A 27,807-nucleotide genomic window follows, 5' to 3' on the forward strand; every position below is an offset into this window, starting at 1 on the left:
CATGGATAATTGAGACCATTATAAACTTTTGAACAATAATAGATACAGAGGCAGAGCTGCCTCAAACAGATTGTCAAACTGCAGCGGGAAGGCCGGGGAGGGTTGGGGGGCGGGAGGTAGGGGGGTAAGAGATCACCCAAAGGACTTGTATGCATGCATATAAGCATAACCAATAGACATAAGACACTGGGGGATAGGGGAGGCTAGGGGACTGTCTAGGGCGGTGGTGGGGGGTGGGGGAAATGGACACATACGTAATACCCTTTGTAATACTTTTAGCAATAAAAAAAAAAAAGATGTCAGGTGTAAAATCTTAAAAGCAAAGACTGGGAAGAATAATAAAAGTAAAACCTAAAGTTTTTAACATGACTGAAAAAGTTTAGCCATAAGTATTTAAGAATCATATCATCACACATTAATGTATCACAAGTAAGCATTTATTATACTGCTTAAGAAGGCAAGCAATTGCAGTGGTATTTCAGAAGCTGTATCTTTAATATATGCTCATAGACTCTAAACAGTATTTTAAAATATACAATCTCTCCAAAAGAAAATCTTCAACTAAAAATAAGATAGATAACTTTTAATGTAAGTAAAATGTTACAAGATTTTAAAATTATATTTTTCACAACACAATGTACAGAAATTTGCAAATTTCCTGTACAGAGCAGTATAATCTTTACTCTTGAGCAAGGCGTTCAATAACACGTCGGTAATCGTCCACAAGATCCTGAAAGCTTTCTTCCAGCTGTTCATGTTGCATGCTTATTTCTATTTGGTTCATCTGGTTTGTCAGTTCTTCTGGTCTGAGACATTTTCTCATTTTCGCAAGATCTCTCTGCTTTTTCTAAGCAACAAAAACAATTATTGGTTAGACTAAGGAAGCTGATATGTGTCTATATTCTTAAAATTTTATTTTTTAAATATATTTTATTGATTTCAGAGAGGAAGGGAGAGGGAGAGAGAGATAAAAATAGAAACATCAATAATGAGAGAATCACTGATCAACTGCCTCCTACACGCCACGCCGCCCACTGGGGATTGAGCCTACAACCCAGGCATATGCCCTGACTGGGAATCGAATCAATGACCTCTTGGTTCCTGGGTCAACATTTAACCACTGAGCCACCCCGGCTGGGCTATTCTTAGAATTTTAAATCTCCAATATTAAAAATAAGAGTGGGCCCTAACCAGTTTGGCTCAGTGGATAAAGCGTTGGCCTGCGGACTGAAGGGTCCTAGGGTCAATTCAGGTCAAGGGCATGTACTTTGGTTGTGGGGACATCCCCAGTAAGGGGTGTGCAGTAGGCAGCTGATCGATGTTTCTCTCTCATTGATGTTTCTAACTCTCTATTCCTCTCCCTTCCTCTCTGTAAAAAATCAATAAAATATATTTAAAAAAAATAAAATAGAGTGGTAGGAATATGCCCAAATTTGTCCCATACAATTTTCTTCTTAAGGAAACCTAAACATAAATTTGACCATGAATTACAATCCTTCTAAAAGGAGTTAACCAGAAGACCTGGAATTTGTGTTAGTTGATGATAAATATAGATATGTGACTAACAACACTCTCACCAAATCATAAAAAAAACAACACAATTGGTCAGTGTAGACACTCAAATATTTCTTTTTTATTAAATATATTTTTATTTATTTTCAGAGAGGAAGGTAGAGGGAGAGAGAGATAGAAACATCAATGATGAAAGAAAATCACTGATTGGCTGCCTCCTGCACACCCACTACTGGTGTATCCAGTATGCAACACGGGCATGTGCTCCTGACCGGAACTGAGCCTATGACCTTTCAGTCTGCAGACTGATGCTCTATCCACTGAGCCAAACCAGCTAGGGCTCAGATATTTCTTTAACCAATAAAATATATTAACTGAAGACAACTGAGATTAAGCACTATTATTATTCATATCACGATTTAATTCCAAGATGGTTTTTTCTTGACACTATGCTCATTTCTAAGTTCCCTTACCCAGCAATGTATTTATGGACCACATATCAATTTTAACATAAATTGTTGGAAGAGTTTCAGAACGATAAACCAAAATCTGTGACACTTACTCTCCCTCTTTTACTGAGAAGGAAACCACCATGCAGTAGGGATCTGGTAACAACTTTTAAGCAGGACAGTTTCAGAAAAATACTGTGTCAGTTATGCTGAGGATGGGACTAGAGGACCAAGTTAGCAGCTACTGAATGAATTCAAGCGAGAAATGATGAAAACTAGACCAAGTCAGCAGCAGCAGAAATAGAAGGGACATTAAATGGAGAATGACTCCAAGATTCCTGGATGGGTGGCAACATTGCAATACATGAAACACTACAATAAAGGCAACTTTCTTGCATTTTGGACCAAGTCTTCTAGATTACTATATCAATCCTCTTTTACTAGAGTATATAATAAAGAACTCACTTTACATAGAGATAAAAAAATTACACATATTAACTCATGTAATCTTAACAATTCTATGAGATAGGTACAAGTTTCTTCAATTGATAGATGAAGAAAAAAAGGGATACAGGGATTAAATGACTTACCATAGAGGTAGTAAGCTGAGAAGCCAGGATTCAGACCTAATGATCTGACTGGAAGTCTGTATTTTCAGTTCCTGTATCTGACTGCCTTTCAAATGACAATTACCACCCCCACTCCAAACAATATATTAAATCCATCATAAAAACAGAATGTCCCTTAAAGGGAACCTTAATAATTTTGGAATACTAGGCACCTATGTCATAATTACTGCTTTTGAAGAAAAGCTCAATATTAAGCTAAATTTATAATCACACACCTTTATAAAACAAGGTAACAACAATAAAGTTTGAAGATAAGCCTATAATGAAATAAGCTATCTGACAGTACAAAAAGATTAGGTTCATACTGGGTCTAAATTGGTGGAGCTAATTAAAGGAGGTTGCTACTATTATAATCAGAAAGAAAAAAATAACTTCCATAAGATGCCCTTCTAAAGCAGTACTTGAATGTGCACAAAGATTGCTGGGGACCTTGTTAAAATGCAGATTTTGATTCAGTAGGTCTGGAGTGGGGTGAGACTACATTTCTAACAAGCTCCAGATTATTTTAATGTTGCTGATTCACTAACCACACTTTCAATATTAGTTCTAGAGTACTGATGAAAATTCAAATTTATTTTCTAAGGCCAGAACAGGAAGTGTATTCCTTTAATCTTCAATAACATGGGTGACAAATGCTTTGTTTCAGCTGTAACTGATTTTTTTTCTGCCAAGAGGCATGACTGCATCATATAAAAGAGCCCTAACTCTAGGAAACAGTTCAGGAATCAAAAATATATTGTAGGCCCTAGCTGGTTTGGCTCAGTGGATAGAATGTGAGCCTGTGGACTGAGGGATCCTGGGTTTGATTCCGGTCAAGGGCACGTGCCTGGACTTGATCCTAGTAGGGGATATATAGGAGGCAGTCGATCAGTGATTCTCTATCATCATTGATGTTTCCAGCTCTCCCTCCCTCTTCCTTCCTCTCTGAAATCAATAAAAATATGTTTTTAAAAAAGTATTGTGGTATGTGATAGGAATATAAGCCCTTTTTCTAAATTGCAAACCAGTGGTACCATTTATTCAGTAATCCATTGCTTGAAGCTGCTTCCAATATATTAAATTCTTACATATAATAAAACTATCATATTACATTCTTAAATATTTCTAGGCTATCAGTTTTGCTCCAAATAATAGAATTAATCATGTGCCTGTAACATAATGTTTTAAATTATGCTGTTTTTAACTTTCTAAGAGAGCATACTTCCCGAATTTATCTACCCCTCCCTTACCATCTTCATTTTCTTCACTGTCAATTTTTTTCAGATGGATGTCAGAATTAATCTCTATTATAATTTTAATTGATATGGCAAGTCTATGACTTAAATTCAAGAATGCTAAGTACCAAGGAATAAAAAATAATAATTTCATGGAAAAAATATAAAACTATATATGTAAATTCCCCACAAACATATAAGGTATGGTTCAATTTAAAAAGTAACTAATTTGAGGTATTTTTATTAATCTTTAATATTCCTTAAACTATATATTCCACTTTATATATGTATTTTACAAGTTAATCTTTTTTTCAAATCCTCACCTGAGAATATGTTTATTGATTTTATTTTATCTTTTTTTAATATATTTTATTGATTTTACAGAGAGGAAGAGAGAGGGATAGAAAGTTAGAAACGTCGATGAGAAACATCGATCAGCTGCCTCCTACACACCCACTATTGGGAATGTGCCCGCAACCAAGTTACATGCCCTTGACCGGAATCGAACCTGGGACCCTTCAATCCACAGGCCAACACTCTCTCCACTAAACCAAACTGGTTAGGGCTGTTTATTGATTTTAGAACGAGGGGAAGTGGGGGGTGGCGGGGAGGAAGAAACATCAATGTGAGAGAGAATCACTGATTGGTTGCTTCCTGCACCACTCCACTTGGGATCAAACCTGCAACCTTTTGGTTTACGGGATGGCTGTCCTAGGAACTGAGCCACCCAGCCAAGGCACAAATTACTGATTTTAGAGAAAAAGGGAGAGGGAGGGAGTGATAGGAACATCAATGATGAGAGAGAATCATCAGCTGCCTCTGAGGATTAAGCCTGCAACCTGGGCACATGCCCTGACCGGGAAACGAATCCTGACCTCTTGGTTCATAGGTTGACGCTCAACCACTGAGCAACACTGGCTGGGCCTAATTAATCTTTTAAAGAATGTGTAAAATTAGAGCTTAAGCCCTGGCTGGTGTGGCTCAGTTGGTTGGAGTGTCCTCCCTCCCATACACCAGAAGGTGGTGGGTTTGATTCTTGGTCAGGGTACATACTTATGTTGCAGGTTCGATCCACAGTCAAGGGTGTGTGCAGAAGGCAACCCATTGATGTTTCGCTCACTCTCTGAGACCCTCCCTTCCTCTCTATAAGATCAATAATAACTATAAAAAAAAAAACTTTAAAAAAATCTGATTTGGGGAACACCGTTATCTAGCCAAGTGACATACATTGGGAGCACAAATGAAATACTGAAAGGTAGAACTCATTAAGATTGGAATAGAAATTCTATAGGCTTCACAATAATTTTTCTCTCTCCATAAACAAAAAATTCCTTCATGGTTTTGAGCCATTGAAAAAAGTATTTTGTTAATCCTCACAAGAGGGTATTTTTTCCATTGATTTTTAGAGAGAGTAGAAGGGAGGGGGTAGGAGGAGAGAAAGAAACATGTGAGAGAGGCACATCAATTGGTTGCCTCCCACATGTGCCCTGATCAGGGCCAGGGACGGAACCTGTAACCAAGGTACGTGCCCTTGACCAGGTATTGAACCCTTGACTCTTTGATGTGTGGGCTGATCCTCCAACCACTGAGCAACACCAGACAGGGCGTGTTGAAAAATTTTAATTAAACAAATTAATTAAATATGGAATTAATGTCAATTTATTTATGTTAACATTTGACTTGATTATGAATTCATTTCCAGAAAATAATCTACCCTTCTTGTCTAGTTTTCACGGGTTCTATGAGGTCTTACAAATAAAATCTCAAAAATGCCACCACCTCTAAAGGTTATTAACATCTATCTGCTGATCTAGCCTCTTTTGTGAAGTACAGAGATAAGGTTCTTTTGCAAGAATTTAAAAATAATAATGGTGTGGAAACATTTAAATTCCAAAGACTTCTCAAAAAAAATTTAAAGCTCTGGCTGGTGTGACTCAGTTGGATGAGTGTCATCCCATGCACCAAAAGATTGTGGTTCAATTCTGGTCAGGGCACATGCCCAGATTTCGGGTTTGATCCCCAGTCAGGGTACTTTCAAAAGGCAATCGATTAAAGTTTCTCTCTCACACTAATGTTTCTTTCTCTCTCTCTCTCTCTCTCTCCAAATAAAAACATATTTTAAAAAAATCTTTAAAAACATGCACACTGTATTGTGTTTAGTTCCTCACTATGGAGCTCTGCATTTCCATGTTACAGAACAGAAGCCTAATAAACAGATGCTATTGACAGTCACACAATTTGTAAAAGTAGAACTAGACCTCATTCCTGATTCCAAACCCAATGAGATAACACCCATTCTAAATTTTATGTTTGTAAACCAATTAGGAATTAAATATGCCTTTGAAACAATATAAGAGGTTTAATGCTAAGACCAAGCAGCTGCACCAATTTTAACTTTTTTGGGGAGGGGAGGGGGAGGAAACTGTTCAAATTTATCTTAACACCTGAAAATTACTTCTGTTCTAGAGATGGAGTTCCTTTTTGTGCTTTTAAAAAATGATTCTAGTTAATAGAGGTTATTTTTATCTCTTCTTGGCACCAATACAAATAAAGTATCAATGTTTAAAGAACTTTAAAAATAAGGTACAAGTAATTCTAACATCTATCCAAATAATTTCTTAGTGGGAGAGTGTTTTTAAGTTGATATGTAAACTTGATCCATTAAATAAAGGCAGACAGAATTGGTGGACTTTTCTATCAATCAATAAATAAATCTACCTCAGTAATAAGTTAGCAACAATCAAAATTATAATTTTTTTTTCATAAAATGTGTTAAAAATGTAAATTTTACACTCCAAACTTTCCCCATTAAGCAGCCATACATTTTAGAGACCTAAAAAATTTCTAAACTACATTCACTATTTGGCAATTTTACTTTATTCTTAAATTTAATTCTGTATTTGAGAATGCTGTGGTAACAAAACAAAGTACAAGAATATCAGCTTGAAATGACAAATTGGAGAAAATCATCTGCCTACATTCAAGAAGGAAATCTTATCAACTCCTCCCATGCCTATATGACATTTAACTCATTTCTTTTTTTCCCCCCTAAATATATTTTTATTGATTTCAGAGAGGAAGGGAAAGGGAGAGAGAAACATTAATGATGAGAATCATTGATCAGCTGCCTCCTGCACACCCCCATTGGGGATCAAGCCCACAACCCATCCGTGTGCCCTGATGGAGAATCAAACCATGACCTCCTAGTTCAGTGATGGCGAACCTTTTGAGCGTGGCGTGTCAACATTTTGAAAAACCCTAACTTAACTCTGGTGCCATGTCACATATAGAAATTTTTTGATATTTGCAACCATAGTAAAACAAAGACATATTTTGATATTTATTTTATATATTTAAATGCCATTTAACAAAGAAAAATTAACCAAAAAAACGAGTTCACGTGTCACCTCTGACACGCGTGTCATAGGTTCGCCATCACTGTCCTAGTTCATAAGTTGATGTTCAACCACTGAGCCACACCAGCCTGGCATTTGAACTCATTTATAGGCTTTCCCAATTTATAGTAGGTTTCCTAGCCTAAGCATTGTGGCCTTCGAACCAAAGAGGGGGAGTGGGACCCTCAAGCTTTCTTGGTTTTCTCAATGGGATAGAATACTGGATAACTAAATTTATTAAAAAGTATATTGTTATAAGTAGGGTTTGAACAAGTATCTGAAGAATTTGTAATTTGCCTCTGAGCTTTATTTCAAGAACGATGATAACCATTTTGGCTGTTAAGAATCTGAAGAGTTTAATAACCAGTTTTTGGTTGTCTTTCAGGCAGGTGAAGATGCTGGATAGATGAAGATACTGAATATAAAAAATTATTATCATTCTTTAGAGTAGGAAATAGTTGCTTTCGTGAACTACAGAAATTCCCATTATTTGGCCTAACTTTGTGAATATTATTTACACTAAAAATTCATCATCCCCCATTTGCTAGTCTGCCTATGTCACATAAATATTAAATGGGTATAACTGAATAAATTATTTTATGGTACTAAAAACAGTTTTGTCAGCTGGTGTGGCTCAGTGGATGAGCATCAATCTATGAACCAGAAGGGTCACGATTTGATTCCCGGTTAGGGCACATGCCTGGGTTGCTGGCTTGATCCCCAGTGAGGGGCATGCAGGAGGCAGCCGATCAATGATTCTCTCTCATCACTGATGTTTCTATCTTTCTCTACTTCTCCCTTCCTCTATGAAATCAATCCTATATAATAAAGAAGTAATATGCAAATTGACCCTCACACCCTCCCACAAGGTGGCCACCCCCATGTGGTCAAAGATGGCCACCACAAGATGGTCAGCAGGGGAGGGCAGTTGGGGGCGACCAGGCCAGTAGAGGAGGGCATTTGGGGGAGACCAGGGCAGCCGGGGAGGCCAGCTGGGGATGACCAGGCCTGCAGGGGAGGACAGTGGGGGGCGACCAGGCTGGCAGGGAGGGCAGTTGGGGGCGATAGGGCCGGCAGGGGAGCAGTTAGGTGTTTATCAGGCTGGCAGGGGAGTGGTTAGGAGGTGATCAGGCTGGCAGGCAGAAGTGGTTAGGGGGTGATCAGGATGGCAGGCAGGCAAGCGGTTGGGAGCCAGCAGTCCCAGATTGTGAGAGGGATCCCAGATTGGAGAGGGTGCAGGCAGGGCTGAAGGACACCCCCTCCCCCCAGTGTACAAATTTCATGCACCGGGCCTCTAGTAAAAATATATTTTAAAAAATGATACTAAGAGTTGCAAGTCCAGCTATGGTAAAATATAAATAGCAACAAAGGCCATATTTAGGAGCAAAGGCAAACAGAATGTACATGGCAAATGGGAAGACAGACTTAGAAAAAAACCAAAGACAATTTGTTAGGGAAGAATCTGGACATTTAGATTTTTAAAAATTGTATACAAATGAAACAACAAAAACCACAGGTAGACTATTCTTAGGGTTAATTTTTAAGTGCATGAAAGATATTTGTAGCTTACATTGGAAAATTATGACAGTGAGAATTCTTATAACTAACTGGAAGAATATTTTCACTTTTGTAAAAGTTAATTTAGCAAAATGATTTGGAATTTCCCACACATTGGCATTTCCTAAACTTTCTTCTCCATTTTAAATAGGGACAAAAATATAATGTTTAAGACTCTTGAAAGTCCTACCTTATATGGGCTAATTAGTCTTCTTTTAATATCCAATCTATAACTTCTGTATTGTTCGGCATCACTCATGTCAGTTACCAGTAGGCGAAGAATTTCATAAACCCGTCTAGCATGTTTCTAATAAATGAAACAAAAAAAATTATATACATTTTTAAAATTACAAAGTGACACTTTCTCAAAAGAACATAGGGTATACTGAATACATGCCATAGTCCAGAAACTATGCTAGGTACCAGATGAAAAGCAATAAAAGACAGTCTCTGCCCTCAAGGAGCTACTTAGCAGTCTAGTGGGTATCACAAGTGATAGAAATATGCATAAAGTATTATCGTAGCATAACCTGGGAATGAGAGAAATGTTAGAAGAGGATTCCTGGGAGAATCCTGAGCTGAATCTTAAAGGGAAGAGAGCATACCATTCCAGAAAGAAGTGAGGGCATTGTGTATGTGTATGTGTGAGTATGCACACACATGAAGAACAGAGGAGCTTGATAATGCTGGAGCACAAAATGAAAAGCAAGGTGCAGAAGTAGAGTGAAGTTGGAGCAAGAGCACAGAGCCTTATATACTGCATTAAAGAGTTGGGCTTTTGCCGAAACCGGTTTGGCTCAGTGGATAGAGCGTCAGCCTGCGGACTGAGGGGTCCCAGGTTCGATTCCGGTCAAGGGCATGTACCTGGGTTGCGGGCACATCCCCAGTGGGAGATGTGCAGGAGGCAGCTGATCGATGTTTCTCTCATCATCGATGTTTCTAACTCTCTATCTCTCTCTCTTCCTCTCTGTGAAAAATCAATAAAACATAAAAAAAAGAGTTGGGCTTTTTATCTAGTAAGTGACAGAAATGAGGAAGTGAGCAAGGTATGCAAATTTGTTAAGTAAAGCATTCTCTCAGCTACACAGAAATGGTAGCAAAAAGAAAGAAAGGCAGACTAATTAGGAAGCTGAGTTTTAAGTCAGGGAGGAAAAATGATAAGGGTATGAACTGAGATTGTACAAGTAAGAATACAATGGGAACAAGGATTCTAGAAATACAGAAGAGGAAAGATTGGCTGTGGAGCAGGATGTGGAATGACAGTGAATTTTCAGTCTAGAAAGATTCAGGAGGCAGAACAACATAAATCTGAAGAAAATTCTAGTCTAAGGGTAAGGATTTAAGCAATATTGGTATATAGGCAAGAGTTAAAACTGTAAGCCTGGTTAAGATCTCCTAGGAAAAGCATATACATAAGAGGGGAGAGGTCGGAACCCTAGAGCAGAGGACAGAGAAAAACAGTCAAAGAAATATTAGAATTAGGAAGTTTTGGTATCACCGAAGCCAAAGAAGTAGCCCACAGTTTTTCTTTGTACTGTTTCACTTACATATTTATTGGGGATGGGGGAGCAGTCAAATATAGGTAGGTTAGGAAGATGATATTTGAACTTTCTTGGAAGGGACACCTGAGCTGAGCCTGAAAAATGAGTACTATCTGGCCAGGCAAAGATGGAGAAACAGGAGAAGGGGTTATCAAGAGCAAAGGGAATAGCACTCATAAGTAAAGGAACATAATCAGAAAGATGCAGCAAAGCTGAGTAATGGCAAGAGATTCAGTAAAGCCAGAGCATGTAGGAAAGTGGTAGGAAGTTGAGGTAACAAGGTAGGTAGGGTCATGATTATGATGGGCTCTGTGTGCTATACTAAAGAATTTTAATTTCTTTAAGAAAAAAAAAAAGCATGGAGATTCCAACATGGTGCTGGCAGGACTGGAGTGAGGGAGTGTGTGAAGGAGAGGGAAGTGTGTGTGTGTTGTGTGTGTGTGTGTGTGTGTGTGTGTGTGATAGGGCCAGCTGGTTTGGGCTCTCTTGGCCAAAGAGCCCCTCTGGCTTGGAAACTACACCATCTTAAAGGATTTACAAGGTCCTCCTTGGGAAGAGGCTGCGGGGAGTGGCAATGATTAGGCACCCAGCCTTGCCACCAACCAGACTAGCCATAGCCGGCCCTGAACCCACAGGCACCCACACACATGCACCGCACCCCAAGGACAAAGCCCAGAACCTGCATGCACCCACAGCAGACAGCACCCGGACCGCGCACCTAAGTGAACACAGCTAAGGAACTCTGAGCACCTGCAACTGACATCTGTGGGACCAGCTCCATGTGGGAAAGGGACAATCAAGGCATGAGACTACTCAAGGCAAACCCAGTCTCTGCGCTAAGGAGTCCCCGCCCGCTGAACTACTAGGGGCTTCAACCCTTCAAACCTTCAACCTCAATTAGGTTTCCCAGAGCCAGAAAGGGACAGTGACTCACATAGACCTGTACCAGCAAAGCTCCCAGGAGGCCCAGGATAAACACACCAAGGGACCAGATTCAACAACATCAGAGCAAAATCCAGTGAGCTCCACAAATAGCAGACCCAAAGGTTTTTGAATGTGTGTGGTTTTGATTTTTGGTGTGTGTTGTGTTGTGTTGTGTGTGTGTGTGTGTGTGTGTGTAGACTATTTTTTTGTATTGTTTTTTTCTTTTTTCTTGCATATCTCCAATTTTTTTCCCTTTGATTCTATTCTACTTTTGTCTGTTCTTATTGTTGTTAATTTTTCTTATTTTTTCTGTTTTACTTTTCCTATCTATATCTTAACATAGCCATTATTACTATGTTTTAGATTATTATTATTTCATTTATTTTGTTTCCTTTTCTTTTTTCCTCCTATATTACTTCTTTTAGCTTCCTCCTTGCTTCATATAACCATTTTTTCATCATCTTCTTTCTCCCTTTTTCTTTTCCCCTTTAAGTCTTTGATAGTGTGTTTTAGTATTCTTCTTCTTCTTCTTTTTGTTTTTTTTGCTTTTCCTTTTTTCTTCTTAGTCTTTCCTGTTGTTATTGCACCGAGTAGCTTGATTTATGTGGTATTTTTGGTTTGGTCGTGTTGTGTCTTATTCTGTTCTGTCAGCACCTGTATAACAGCTGGCATGACAATGTTGGGATTGAACCTTACTGGCAGCAAGTCAAGGGGAGATCCCTCCCACAAACAGGACAACAACAATCAAGTCCCAATGACAATAGGAGAACCCAAATAATGCACACAGGGGCATTCCTAGAGCATCCAGCTTAGGTGAACAAAGAGACTGCACCACTGGACCTCTTAAGACACTTTCTACATAAGGCCATTCCACAAAGAGTGGGAGGTAATAACAATTCTATCTAATATATAGAAGCAAATACAAATAGACAGCTAAAATGGGGAGACAAAGAAACACCCCCCAAATGAAAGAAATCTCCAGAAAAAGAACTAAATGAAATGGAGGCAAGCAACCTACCAGCCATAGAGTTCAAAGTAATGGTTATAAAGGTGCTTAAGAAGCTTAGTGCAAATTACAAGGCACTCAGTGGGAGCTATAGCAGCATGAAAAATGAAATAGAAAGCATTAACCAGAACCAGACAGAAATGAAGAATAACATATCTGACATCAAGAACACATAGGAAGAAATTAAAAGTAGACTGGATGAAGTAGAGGATCGAATCAGCGATCTAGAAGACAAGTTAGAAATAAATACCCAATTAGAGCAAAAAATAGAAAAATAATTAAAAAGCAGGAAGATAACTTAAGGGAGTTCTGGGAAAACATGGAATGTAACAACATCTGCCTTACAGGCATACCAGAAGGTGAGAAAGGAACAGAAAACCTATTTAAAGAAATAATGACAGAAAACTTCCCCAACCCGATAAAGGAAAATGTCACACAAGTACAGGAGGCACAGAGAGTCCCAATCAAGATGAACTCAAAGAGATCCACACCTAGGTACATCATAATTAAAATGGCAAACATTAAAGACAAAGAATCTTAAAGGCAGCAATAGAGAGATGGAAAATTTCCTACAAAGGATTACCATTAGAATGTCAGCTGACTTCTCAATAGAAAACACTTTAGGCCAGAAGGGAGTGGCATGAAGTATTCAAAGTAATGAAAAGCAAGGGCCTAAATCCAAGCCTACTGTAACCATCAAGGCTATCATTTAAAATTGAAGATGAAATAAAAAGCTTTCCAGACACAAAAAGGTTAAAGGAGTACATTAACACCAAACCAGCAATGCAAGAAATGTTAAAGGGACTGCTTTAGGAAGAAGAAAAGGAAAGAGAATCATAGGCACAAAGAAAATAAAAATGGCAATAAATACCTACCAACAATAACCTTAAATGTAAATATATTACTAGTAAATGCTCCAGTCAAAAGACATAGGATGACTGAATCGATAAGAAAACATGATCCATATATATGTTGTCTACAAGAGACCCACCTCAAAACAAAAGATACTACTAGTTCAGATGGATCTAACTGATATTTAAAGAACATTTTACCCCACACCAACAGAATATACATTCTTCTCAAGAGCACATGGAACATTCTCAAAGATAGACCACATGTTAGGGCACAAAATAAGTCTATACAAATTCCAGAAGATTGATATAAAACCAAGCATCTTCTCGGATCACAATGGCATGAAGTTAGAAATCAACTACAATGAAAAAACTAAAAAACACTCAAATACTTGGAGGCTAAACAGAATGTTATTAAACAATGAATGGGTTACCAATGAGATCAAGCAGGACATTAAAAACTTCCTAGAAACAAGTGAAAATGAACACACAACCACTTAAAACCTATGGGACATGGTGAAAGCAGTCCTGAGAGGGAAGTTCATAGGATTACAGTCCTACCTCAAGTAACAGGAAAAAGCAATGATAAACTATTGAACCCTACAACTAAATGAATTAGAAAGAGAACAACAAGAAAAGCCCAGAGGAAGTAGAAGGAAGGGAATAATAAACATCAGAGCAGAAATAAATGACACAGAGACTTAAAAAACAGTACAAAAGATCAATAAATCCAAGAGCTGGTTCTTGGAAAAGATAAACAAGATTGATGAACCCCCAGCCAGACTCATCAAGAAACAAAGAGAAAGGACCTATATAAATAAAATCAGAAATGAAAGAGGCAATATAACAACAGACCCAATGGGGACTGAGCCCATATCCCGGGCATGTGCCCTGACTGAGAATCGAACTGTGACCTCCTGGTTATAGGTTGATACTCAACTACTGAGCTATGCTGGTCAGGCATAAAACACTGTATCTGAAAGCCAGAAGCCATTATCATGTGTTAATGCAGGAGAAGATGGAAAGTTTCAGGTCAAATTCAGTTGTTTGGGTCAGTGATTAGGAAACTTTTGGTATAGTTTTGGAGCTCAGGAAGAAAATATGGACTGAGGATTTAGATGAGATCTCTCAGGAAGAATAAACAGAATGAAAAGAAATGAGGATTAAATAAAGGATTTTTGGAAATAATATTAGGGAGGATACAGAAGAATAGAAGCCACTGAAAGGATGTCAAAAAAGATGATCATGGAGTTCGGGGGTTATCTGGTGCTACTGGAGCTGCTGCCACAACTTCCATGTTTGATCCTTTGCAATGTCAGGCTTTGACAACTTAAACAAGGATTTCTACTAGAGAAGTTACAGCATCAATGACCAATCACAGCAGTCCTATGATTGTGGAGGAAGTGGAGGACCCCATAGCAAACAGTATGCTGGCTATGACTATTCCCGGCAAGGCTGATTTGTCCCTCCAGACAAACATGCAGCCACAACAGCCGTACACAGGGCAGGTTTCCAGCCAACTCAAGCATGTACTCCACTACACCTCAGCCATTCGATGGAAACACTTGGAGAATGAGCCGCCTTTATTAAAAGAATTAGGTATCAATTTTGACCACATCTGGCAAAAAATACTTAACGTATTACATCCATTAAAAGTAGCAGATGGCCCTGGCTAGTTAGCTCAGTTGGTTAGAGCATCATCTAATACCCAAAGGTTGCAGTTTGATCCCTGGTCAGGGCACCTACAAGAATCAACCAATGAATGCATAAATAAGTGGGACAACAGCCCTGGCCGGTTTGGCTCAGTGGATAGAGCATCAGTCTGTGGCCTGAGGTCCTGGGTTCGATTCTGGTAAGGGGCACATACCCGGGCTGCAGGCTTGATCCCCAGTGGGGGGTGTGCAGAAGGCAGCTGATCAATGATTCTCTCATCATTGATGTTTCTATCTCTCTCTCTCTCCCTCTCTGAAATAAAAAAAGTTTAAAAAAATAAATAATTAGAACAACAAATTGATGTTTCTCTCTCTCTCTAAAATCAATTTTTTTAAAAAGTAGGCGATAGCAACATCATGAATGAGACTGATCTGGTAGGACCCATGGTTTTTTTGCCTTGCCTTTGGAGTTACACTGTTACTTGGCTGGCAAAATCTGGTTTGGCAATGTATATGGAATCAATGTAATTGGATGTCTAGGAATGTTTTACTTATTAAACGTAAGGAGTATGACAGGTGTTTATTTGGTTGTGCAGCAAGTGTCTTGGATATTGTCTTCTTTCCATGATCCACTTTCCAACTTTGCAGTGGTATTTTCTTTGCAAGAATGGCAGGAATCATTCTTGCTGCTGGAATTATTGGGTAGTGTCATTTTTCTGTAAAATTTTCCAAAATTTTAATTTCGGTATTAGCCAAGGAAGGATAGCAACTTCTAGTAGCATATCCTTGTGCTTTGTTAGATGGAGTATGCCTTAATTTCCGTTTTTGAACTGAATTTATCTGGGATGTGGACATTAGGCCAAACATACAAAAAGGACTTTGAACTCTTAAATTGAACTAGCAAACTGCTACAGTGCAACTCTCATGAAGACCTAATGTTTGACTATTGGAGCAATAGAAGGAAACATGTATCTTTTGCTCATTTTTATAGAACTTTCTAATGCTATATTAGATATACCTGCAGTATGATTAGCTTTAAGTGTTTGTGCTTATACAAATAAGAAGTGCTATTCTTTCCTGTTCCTGCATCCTTTGAAAAACAACTTTTTTTCCTTATGTTTTTTATAGATTTTCATCAGCTGTGCAAAATTAACCACAAACCTGATAAATCTTTCCTATAAACAACCAGTCATAGTAAAGAAGATGCAGACTTATTGCAGAAATATCTTCCCAAGGAATTAGAAAAGAAAAATCACCTGTATTTTCAAGTCAGACGTACTTCAAGCAAAAAAATGATCCCAATGCAGTTTATGAGTTTGCACTTCAAAAATCTGATATTCCTTAAAATTATCTCACAGAATTTTTGCTAAAATTCAATGATGCAGAAAGAAGTTCACAGTCTGCCCTATTGTAGATGTGAAATGGGAACATCTTAGCTCAGTGGATAGAGCATCAGTCTGTGGACTGAGGTCCTGGGTTCGATTCTGGTCAGGGGCACATGACCGAGTTTAGATATTAGCATTAACTAAACCATAGTGACCTAGACTGGCCATATTAATACTTGTAGTTGGATCTCCATGTTTCCCAGGAAAAAGACAATCACTAACTTTTTGTGAAAAAATATTTAAAATGTCACAGTTCCAGTATTGCAGTTATCAATGTAAAGTGCATTTGATATTTATTAATTAAAATTTCCCAATTAGAAAAAAAGATGATCACAATGGTAAGTGGAAAACCAGGAACTGTAGTGCCTTAGAAGCCAAAGGAGGGTAGGTCGATAGCATCAAATGCTAGTCCTTATTATTAGAATACCCTTCGTTCCACATACTTTTATAATCCAAATCCTACCTGTTCTTTAAGGCTTAGATCAAATGCAAACCCAAAACACTCTGATTCCCTTGCTTACATAAATAATAAAAGATTCTCTCAACTTCCATGTTATTTTTTCTGTACCTATCTTAAGATATTTATTACTTTATTTTTAAAATATATTCTTATTGATTACAGAGAGGAAGGAAGAGGGAGAGAGAGAAAAATCAGTGAAGAGAGAGAATCATTGTTCAGCTGCCTCCTGCATTCCCCATGCTGGGGATCAAGCCTGCAACCCAGGCCAACCCAGGCATATGCCCCGATGGGAAATTGAACTGTGAACTCCTGGTTCATAGGGACACTCAATCACTAAGCCGTGCGGGCCAGGCTTTACTACTTTAAAACTCAAGTAAATATAAAGAGAAAGTTAAGTGTTTTATTTCAACCCCTTCTCCCTGCCAATACTATTTCCAGGGTTATTAAGTACTTCACCAGTTTAGATAAACACTTTCTTAAAAAGCAAAAAAAGATCCTAATATTCACCTTTATCTGCTTGTTACACTTAATATAGCCATTAAATAAATTATCTTCCCACTTCATTAATGAGGAAATTGAGGCACAGGAGGTAAACTAAATTGCCCTAAGTCACAGACCAAGTGGTGGAGCCAGATTTGAACCCAGGCAATCTGGCTTCAGAGCCTGTATAACAACTGTTACTTCCCACACATGTATTCTTCATGTATTTGCAATATTTAGGTTATATACTTAAATACCTTATTTACTTTGAACTTTTGTTGTGCCTCTATTGCCATATCTTCATTGAATCCTTGCATTAACTTTTCCCGAGAAAAACAGGGCAAATCTTGACAAAGCTTCACAAGTACAAAGTCTCTTAAGTTCACATAGCTTTCAGATGGATCTTCCGCTAAAGAAATAAAGCAAAATAACTTTTCCTTTACTCGACATAATGTCTTTATCATTTAAATCTCAATATACATGCTAGTCTAGAAAGGCAAATTTTCTTAAAACAATTATACATATACAAAAGTTACAACGTGCAGGGATTATTCATTATAAATCAAATAATATTATTTTTGCCAAATAAAATTATAGGTGCAATTGTTTTGCAAAGACATATTTATTTGTGAAATTAGAGCTATTCTTCAAATTTAAACTTTAAAAATATATATTTTAATTGACTATGCATCTTAGTTTTATTTTCAATTAAAATAGCTGTTTAGCCAAAACCGGTTTAGCTCAGTGGATAGAGCGTCGGCCTGCGGACTGAAAGGTCCCAGGTTCGATTCCGGTCAAGGGCATGTACCTGGGTTGCAGGCACATCCCCAGTGGGGGATGTGCAGGAGGCAGCTGGTCGATGTTTCTCTCTCATCTATGTTTCTAACTCTCTATCTCTCTCCCTTTCTCTCTGTAAAAAATCAATAAAATATATTAAAAAAAAAAAATAGCTGTTTAAACAAGAGATTAAGGTTTGGATAATCAATCCAAACGCAAATATTTTCTAATATCTAAGGGTTCCAAAGCTCAACTTACATAACTTCCTTACTTTAATCCAATAATCTTTATAGTTTGCAATATTTCTTTCACTTAATTAAAAAAATTCTTCCTTTATAAAAGCATATCTTTTTTATTTAGAGAGTAAAATCAGACTATGATATCGATCCTTTCTTCACTGCATCTGAGTAGCATAAATCTTCCTTTATGTTTGTGTATGTTATCTACATTAGACTAAGTAGCAGACAAGGAAAACATCAAAACATGATGGATAAAAAGAATACTGCACAATCAGAGAACATGAGCTTGAGGACTACTCTGTCATTTACATGGACAAGTCACCTTAATTCTCTAAGTCTTCATTTTCCGATTAGTAGAGGCTTAAAAACAAAGAATGTTAAAATCTGAGCTAATTCATGGATCACAAGACTTAATATTGTTACAGTATCAATAATACTCTACAAATTATTCACTGCAACCCCTATCAAAATCCTTTTTGTTTCAGAAATTAACAAACTCATTCTAAAATTCATATGGATATGCAAAGAACCCAGAAGAGACAATACATATTTGAAAAAGAACAAAAGTTAGAGGACTCACATTTCTTAATTTCATAACTTACTACAAAGCTACAGTAATCAAACACAGGATAGATATATAGATCAAGGAATTGAATTGAAAATTAAAAATAAACCCATATATTTACGGTCCATTTTGAGAAGTACAGACAATACAATGAGGGAAAGAACAGTCTTTTAACAAATGATACTCAGACAAAGGGATCGCCAGAAACCAAAGAATGAAGTTGGACCCCCTTTCCTCACACCACACAAAAATGAACTCAATATGGATTATAGACCTAAATGTAGGAGATAAAGCTATAAAACTCTTAGATGAAAAAAGGAGTAAATCTTCACGACTTTTGGGTTAGGCAATGGTTTCTTAGATAACAGAACCAAAACACAAGCAACAAAAGAATAGATAAATTAGGCTATATAAACATTTAAAACTCTTGTGCTTCAAATGATATCATTAAGAAAATGAAGAAACAACCCCACAAGGGTAAAAAATATTTACAAATCATATGTATGAGACCTGTATTTAGATTTCTTAAAAAATGTTTATAATTCAGTAAGAAAAAGACAACCCAATTTTAAAAATGGGCAAAGGAAGTATACACACATTTCTCAAGAAGATATACAAATGGACAATAAGCACATGAAAAGATGCTTAACATCACTAGTCACAAGGAAATCAAAATCAAAGGAAATACCATTTCATGTCCACTAGAATGACTAGCATAAAAAAGACAGTAACAAATATTGATGGTGTGGAGAAACTGCAACCCTCATACACTCCTTGTGGAAATGTAAAATGGTACAGCCACTGTGAAAAACAGTGTGACTGGTTCCTCAAAAGATGAAACACAGTAACCATACTCTCCATAATTTCTGCTCCTAGGTATGTACCCAAGGGATATAAAAACATTTCCACTGTCAAATGCAACTCTCTTCATAATTCTTGAAGAAACAAATCATTGATTCTATTTATAAAGTTACACAATTGAGAAATATTCAAATGTGCAATATATCTTAAGATACTGATATTGTCAAAATGAAGATGGCTCAAGATATAAAGAATCAACTAGTATTTTACTTTAAAATTAAGTGCTAAAAAAGAAAGGTGGCAATTACACCACAGACAGCTATGTACCCTGTAACACAGGCCATAGATGGTAAGTTTTAATTATCACTCTATCTGGCTCTATGTCAAGTAAGCAAAAGGCCATCTCAATATAAAGAATATCCTGAATTGCAAAAGGAGATTCAAAGCCTGCAAAAAACTCACAAAGTTAAGAAAAAACAAAAACCCCACACACAAAATAATGAAGAAACAGGCAACTTAAATGACTTAGAGGAAAAAATTCCAGTTTTTAAAAGGACTGGGTATGGAATCCAGAACTATCTTAGTGAGAACAGCTGACAAGGCATTTTTAGTATTTATAACGCTGAGAAATGTTAACACTGAAAATAAAGGCTGATACCCCAGTTTTCAAATTCAGAAGTCCTTTAGCATGTTTAGCCTATTCTCTTAACAGACTTCAGTTTGCAAAGAATAAAGGCTACCATTATTGATGACTCTTCACTGAAATTTAAGAAATAAAATTCTTTATCTGCTAATTGGTGCTAAGTATCAAGGACTTTATTGGTTGAAACAGACAGAAGAAAGTGGTTAAGAGGCTTCACAGAAACAACGCCTGCTGACACATTACCCACTAGAGAAGACAAAGACTACTTATGTGAACTCCAGATTAATATCACCACAAAAAAAAGTCCCTTCATGTAGCACCTAGTCCAAACTCTGTAAGTAAACAGAAGCTAAACAATTTTCAGCTTAGCTAAAAAGAAGTATCATTTGTATTATGTTTCTATAGTTTACAAGTCACTAAGTTAGTGAAGGTGTAACAAAACTTTTGATATTAATTAACTTTAGTAATGACAGCTTTATTGTCCAAGCTTCTAAACCATTTCACAGTAGGAAAGTCACATGAAAACATAATTCAACTCTATAAACATGGAACTCCCTTTAAAAAACATGCTTTCCCTCCAATTTATTAATCTACAGGATCAATTCAAAAATCTGTTTTGGGGTAACTTTAACCCCTAGAGTGCCGGGGAGCGCAATCGCGCTCCTCCTGTCTTTTCGCCAAAAGTGCCAGGAGCACTATCAAAGCTTCGAAATGGCGTCCAGTTCTAAGTCTGCTTTTATTAGTGATGATGATATTGCTAAATATGTCAACGTAGTAAAGGTTTCCTTAAGTTTTTGAATATGTAACTTCATTTGCTTGCGATTCATAATTTTTTTCCTAAACTGCTGTAAAATCAGCAAAAATGCCTTGACAATTTTAGCATAGTTCCTAGGATATTGGTTGGCACTCAAAGGGTTAATTTTATTTAGCGTGGGCAAGCAAAACCACTGTATTACATGAAAAAGGAAGACACTAATAATCTGCCTACTAGCCTATTTATATATTTTAGTCCCACATTCAGTGTATTTTTTTGATGTCATTAAACAAATTGACAAAATTCCAAAATAGCATTTTTAAAAAGTTTATTTTTTTGTGCATGTTAAGTGTTAATAGTTTTAAAAACAAAGATGTATTAAAACTCTTATAGAATTAATAACTTGTAATATCTAATTTTGATGTGAATATCTGACACAGTAGTTTTCTTGGGGCAGGGGGGGAGGTAACTTTCAGTTCAATCAGCAACTTTATGAGTAACAAATCTGCAACAGTGTTACTCAAGAATGAAATAATGACAATATAAATGTTCCTTGGGCCACTTGGTTCTTTCATAGTTCACATTTACATACTATCTATCATCTGTAACTCTGTCTAATGATGACTTTTCCATGAAAGAGTCTCTTTTCCTCTTCATAATACCATTTCTATGGCTAATTCACACTAACAGATGTTTTCAAAACAAATAGGCCTACATTACACCTTATAAACTACTGTTGTGAAGACATGCATTTTAGGAATATAAAACACACTCTTTAAGAAATGTGTATTCTATTCAGGAACTACTTATTTGGCTTTTTTTCCCTCAGTAAGTTTTAGAATATTCTGCCCCTACATGAAAATTTGAGCATGGTCTCTGAGCAATGCAACTGTTTGCTAAATAAAATGAACAAATAAGTCATACCATACTTACAACATATTCATGCCTAACCAAGATTTCCCAGTATATATTCAATAAAGTATCTTCAATTTGTTCAATTGATAAGCACTTCATATGTAGAGATGTAATCCAACACCACAAAAGCTTATGATTTAAGCCATCTTTAGACAGTGCCAAAAAGACCCAAGGACAATGCTGTTTAAAATAGAATACTTATCTCTGCCAAAAAAAAAGATCCACAAATTTTTTTCTAGAAAGTCTCTTTCAGTACAAATCAAAACTTACATACCTGTAATATCAAGAACAGAAGGAGATGCAATGTAATATCTATGAACTGTTTCAAGAAGTCGAGCACCATGGCCTTGACCTTGAAATGGAGTCAATATCAGCATCTGACTACAGTAAAGAAATGATTTTAAAGTTAAAATATCACCACATGACCAGTTTAAAAATTGCAAATAGAGTATTATGAACATTTTAAAATCTGCATGACTTTTTTTTCAATTAACTGTCAAAAAATCCCAAAATTATCAAGATATTACAAATTGGGTTAATTTTCCTCACTGTTTCCAAGGGAACAATGAAATAAATGAGTACACAGCCAATGAATAATGGTGATTTTTTAAAAACAAATCAACACTATTATAACAAGTATTGGAAACTTCAGCAGTTCCTTCTTCTGAAATAAAAGGCAGGGCACGTGTTATACTGCCAATTACCTTACACGTGGCCGGGTTTTGTCTGGGTACACATAGTAATTATAGACTGTCATGTAGCCTACGGTCGCAAAGAGCGTAGCTCCATCCTTATTATACTTCTCAAATCTGCAGATAAAACAGAAAGCCAAGCAGGTCAATTACAGTCACGCTCCCATGCAGTGTCCATTTTCTTTTCCATTCTCTGACTGAATTTTCAGTGTCAGCAAGCTACTCTGTGAGGGCCCAATGGGTACACCTGCTATGTTCTGAATGTACAATTCACTTAATTGGTGTGCAGCAACTTGGATAAATCAGACCTCTTTACATCACTTCAGTGCACTTGCCTATTATAAAGATGAATAGGTGGCAAGTAAAAGAAAACATAGGCAAAGCTCATTTTACTGTTTAAGCCTACATTCAGGGCCCTAACGGACAACAGCATTTAATTCAGCTCTATTCTCAAAGTCTCCCAAAGCATAATGAAGGAAAACTCAAGCCTCATAAACAATAGTTTTTCTTTCCTGGGAAAAATATCATTATACTGTCCCAATAATTGGGTCGCCACAATTAAAATGCTAGCTTTGTGGAGGTAATAAGGTCTACTGTTGCTTTAGAACTGTACTTACACTAGAAAGTAGTGCCATCTTTCATCATCCACGTCAATAAAGCTAGCAGTTTCAATAAACCACATCAAAAAGGTCTGAAGCCTTTCATGATATTCTCGAAAGCCTCTACATGTCATGTCAGCCTAGGGAAAAAGCCAGGAAAAGTCAGGTGAAACTCATCACAGAGGTACATGAAAATGTGGAGAACACAAAACAATCCTGTGGGAAAATGTTTACAAGTTTCAGATTAAGATGTGTACACAGACACACACAAAATATATCTTTGTTTTCAAAGCTGACAAAACTTTGTTTGCTGAAGTTAGAATAAATCACGGAAAATAACAACAAAACAGCACACGGATTCCTTTTACCTAAGAAATATTTAGATTTATTTTTACCTTGTATATCTGAAAGGTAAAGTTTTCTCCTGTTGGACTTAGAACAGAGTATGTATGGAGTAAGGTTCCAAATGGCTTGAAATCAACTTCTTTTTCCAGTAAAGAAAGAAAATCATTTGTGTTTGTGCAAAATCCAGGTGGAATGATTTGTCTAATTTTGCCCTCGACATCATCTGCCTAAGGAATGGAGGTGAAAGGACATAAAAATACATTAATAACAAATTTTACTTTTAGTTAAATATGCTTAATTTCTTTGAAATGGACAAAACCTACAAAAACCAAAAAACTTTAAGTTCATAGTTAAACTAAAAAGTAAAAAAGTAAACATGTAGTGAACTGGGAAAGGATAAGTTTCATGTACATTAGATACTGCCACACAAATCTGAGATTAAAGCATAACATAGAAATGAAAAAGAGGCAAGTAGCATGAAATCAAGTATAAGAATGAGAGCTACTGAAATTTCTAATATCATGTAGAAAATGCTTACTATATCCCTTCAGGACAGTTTGAACTGGCCAAAACAAAGACTGCTTATTACTTAATGTGTGTCAAGGAGACCATATTATCCAAGACATGAAAAGATCACCCGCAGTAGTGACGTGAGGCTAGGGTATGACCACAGTAACAACCTCACAAAGAACAAATAGACAGGTCATAACTCCCTCAGACACCAAACTCAAAATTAAGATAATTTTTAAATTATACCCTCTTAGGAAATACATAAATTATATGAACAGATATATTATCCACTCATCCCTATAATGTGACATAATTCTTATGGACTTAGATTTGTGACAGTAAAAAAGAGACAAGTCTGGACAACAAAATTAAATTCAGAGATTAAAATTACCCTTGTTAAACAACCTCAATGAATGTTAAAACTATCAGCTGAGCAGACTTCATAATCCTTTTCAAACCCCCAATAGACCACTTGATTGAATACATTTACTACTTCTCTTTAACCATGAATATTTGATGAAGTCTTACAATAAAGTATTACTGCTTCTCACCAGGCAATAAAACTTAATGAATTGGTCTCAACTTAACAAAACCTTATCCTTCAATACAGTCCCTAAAAGCCTGACATTACATTCAACAAAATGAGCTTGCATACTATTCAAACTTTTTTTCTGAACAATGAGGCCAGGTTTTTACTTAATGGAGTTTGCCATGAGTTCAGCTGTAATGTTTGTATTGTATCTATTTCCACAAGGACTGACACAAGAACACTTTGTGTTAACTTACTAAGCAGCTCTTTCATACCGTTTACATGCATGATGGGTATTAGTTCTAACCAAGACCCTTGCTACTTAGCATTCAAAACAGGGAAATTAAGATGCTTAGGACAAAATACACTACAAAAGGCTAATACAACATGCTACTAATTCCTGTCCTTTCAACCATTTTTTAACTAAGTAGAAGCAATGCACCTGCAGATGAATAGCACTTTATTATCATTCAGTTACATTTTAGGATACAGAACCAAGGATGGAGTTTATCAAAAACAAGTTCTATTTTCAGTGCTTTGGTACCACCAACATTTATATATATATATCTTATTTATAGCCATAAAAAAGAGAGCTATTATTTAAATATAGCTCTTCAACATTTTGCCCAACAGCTTATTTCTAATATGTATACTAGTCCTTGCTATCCATTTACATTCAAGATCAAATAAACTGCATTTGATAGGATTATTTTTATTTTAAAAGTACTGTTTGATAAATATTTCTCCTTGAAACTGTTATCTAATGTGAAGAAACCATTTTAAGCATATTTTATATAATCTGTACAATTTCAATAATTACAAGAAGAAATTGTAATAAAAAAAGGATAGTTTTAATAGGTCTGTTGTGTGACAACCAAAATCCAGAGTACTGATGGGTAAAGTAGTGTAATTTTAGTTCAAGTTTAAAAAAAGAAACACTATGTAAATAAAGAGGTTTATTATCTACCAGTTTCAAAGAAAACACTTCAAGGCATTTATAATGTATATAATTTTAACTTTTTAAAAACATTCCCTTATGTTCGGTCTTCTCAACAAGGCATTGCAAAGCATGATCAAATAAGTTCACATATCTTGCATCAAATGTTCTTCAAATATTTCTTAGACACTCCTAAGTTTCAAGTAGCAGTTCTGGTAGAAGACAGAACAACACAAAAGTATGAACACAATAAAATTGAAAGAGAGTTAATGTTTAACTTTCAAAAGATACCTATTTTATTGTAGTAAATAGTTTCAAATAAGTATTTTGCTTTGGGCAAGTTTACACATTACTTTAAGAACTTTTACAGGGGAATAAAAGGCTAAGTTTAAAAACAAGAAATTTATTATTTATAACAGGTTAGAGAAAATGTACAGGGAGGACAAAAGTAGGTTTACAGTTGTATGGAAAATAATTCAATAATTAATAAATAATAACACAAGAATAAACTCTATTCCTGGTACTCACAACTGTAAATCTACTTTGGTTCCATCCTGTGTATCTGATATGTTACATAAAAACAAATAGTTTTTCAAATCTAGAATTCAGAACTTCGCATCACTAAAGGAAAACTGTTTACATTTCTCTATTAAATGGATGTGCCTTGGGAAAAAAATTTCTATAAACATCATGTTTTTGAGATCTGTATTCCTCGTTTTCCAAAGGAATAAATATATTTCAGTTCAGTTAAATATTCATTTCTCATAATGGATTACTGGCCAGATAATAAAATCATTCAAGATGAAATAAACTAGAGAAAAACTCTATCTAATCATTTTTAATTGAATGTCGAATTAAAGATTAACTGAAACTTTAATCCCAAGGATTGTGGCTAAAAGTTTTGATTCCATTTCTGAAGATCACTGAAAAATTCCTTATCTTGAAGAACATTATTCTAAACTTCAATTAAAATTATACAAAAACATAGTTAATGAAAGGATAACAAATTAAGCTGAATACATCAAGAATTCAGAATAAAACCTAGTACATTTTATTAATAAAGTCATGCCTCACAAATGTTTTCCTAACATTTGGCAGCATTTTTAAAAAAGGGAAAGTATAAAAGTTAACTATTCCATTTAGGTCTTATATTAGGTGAATTATGATGAAATGTTTTAGATTGTATACTCTCTCACTATGGTCATTTCAACTTCTGACTTCTATACTTTGTTACATATGTTCCTATGAAGCAATTTTTGCTTTTCCTCATCACTGCTTAAAGCAATGTGCCTGAAAATAACTGGTAGTCTGCTATAATAGAAATATGTTTACACTTGCCCTAACACAGGGGTGGGCAAACTTTTTGACTCGAGGGCCACAATGGGTTCTTAAACTGGACAGGAGGGCCGGAACAAAAGCATGGATGGATTGTTTGTGTGAACTAATATAAATTCAAAGTAAACATCATTACATAAAAGGGTACGGTCTTTTTTTTTTTTAGTTTTATTCATTTCAAACGGGCCGGATCCGGCCCGCGGGCCGTAGTTTGCCCACGGCTGCTAACCAGTTTGGCTCAGTGGATAGAGCATCGGCCTGCGGACTGAAGGGTCCCAGGTTTGATTCCGGTCAAAGGCATGTATGTACCTTGGTTGCGGGCACATCCCTAGTAGGGGGTGTGCAGGAGGCAGCTGATCGATGTTTCTCTCTTATCGATGTTTCTCTATCCCTCTCCCTTCCTCTCTGTAAAAAAATCAATAAAATATATATTTTAAAAAAAGAAATGTTTACACTTACATTTGTATTTATATACACATTTGAAAACCAAATTACACTAAGTCCTCACTTAATGTCATTGCTAAGTTCCATAATTTTAAGTGAAACGATGTGTAATGAAACCAATTTTACCACAGGATAATTGATGAGTTTATACATGAGTTAAGTTCCTACAGCATATAATCAATGTTATAATAGTAATGACTCTGAATGAAAAAATTATTCAAGGACCTGCTATACCTGCAGTGTCTTAACCTAACAGCACCATTTGTCTAAATTTGTCTATGGAGAGTTATTTTTGAAACAATAATTTTAAAGGCATTTTAAGTAGGTGGTACCTACTGTCCTTTATTTGGCTAAAGTGGCAGAGTTAACATTAACAATAATTCAAAGAATATCTAAGATATGCTATAAAAGCAAGTGAAGAAAATTCCATATCTACTTAATTTAAGCTCAATTTTAAATTCTCTGGGAGGGAGGAAAGGGGGATGAGAAGAGATAAACCAAAGAACTTATATACTTACTAGCGATCAAACTCCCTGTCTCCCAGTCAAACTCCCAAGGAGACACTTTGCATATGAGTCTTTTATATATATAGATAGAAGATATGCACAGCCCATGGATACAGACAATGTGGTGAAGGCCTCGGGGAGGGGAGGGCTGGGCGGAGGGA

The 27,807-nt window shown here is 36.2% G+C and overlaps 2 protein-coding genes and 1 pseudogene across 4 annotated transcripts in view; 2 read left to right on the top strand and 1 right to left on the bottom strand.

The window, feature by feature from the left end:
* The window catches only part of SLC25A12 (solute carrier family 25 (aspartate/glutamate carrier), member 12), a 171,559-nt gene that overhangs the window by 13,697 nt on the left and 130,055 nt on the right, over window positions 1–27,807 (top strand). The gene's annotated exons all lie outside the window — the stretch shown is intronic.
* The window catches only part of HAT1 (histone acetyltransferase 1), a 48,133-nt gene continuing 20,745 nt past the window's right edge, over window positions 420–27,807 (bottom strand). The window contains exons 5-11 of one of the 2 annotated variants that reach the window (XM_006760632.2): window positions 23,436–23,612; window positions 23,059–23,180; window positions 22,454–22,558; window positions 22,024–22,130; window positions 17,313–17,464; window positions 8,947–9,063; window positions 420–847 (exon numbers count right to left, since the gene is read on the bottom strand). In XM_006760632.2, coding sequence (XP_006760695.1) covers window positions 680–847; window positions 8,947–9,063; window positions 17,313–17,464; window positions 22,024–22,130; window positions 22,454–22,558; window positions 23,059–23,180; window positions 23,436–23,612 — 948 coding nt within the window. In that variant the 3' untranslated portion in view covers window positions 420–679. The remainder of the gene's footprint in view (window positions 848–8,946; window positions 9,064–17,312; window positions 17,465–22,023; window positions 22,131–22,453; window positions 22,559–23,058; window positions 23,181–23,435; window positions 23,613–27,807) is intronic. The other variant, XM_015561986.1, reaches the window with a different exon arrangement.
* On the top strand, window positions 13,999–16,023 carry LOC102770270 (annotated as a pseudogene).

Source organism: Myotis davidii, unplaced genomic scaffold (genome assembly GCF_000327345.1).
Source record: "Myotis davidii unplaced genomic scaffold, ASM32734v1 scaffold370, whole genome shotgun sequence".
NCBI lineage: Eukaryota > Metazoa > Chordata > Mammalia > Chiroptera > Vespertilionidae > Myotis > Myotis davidii.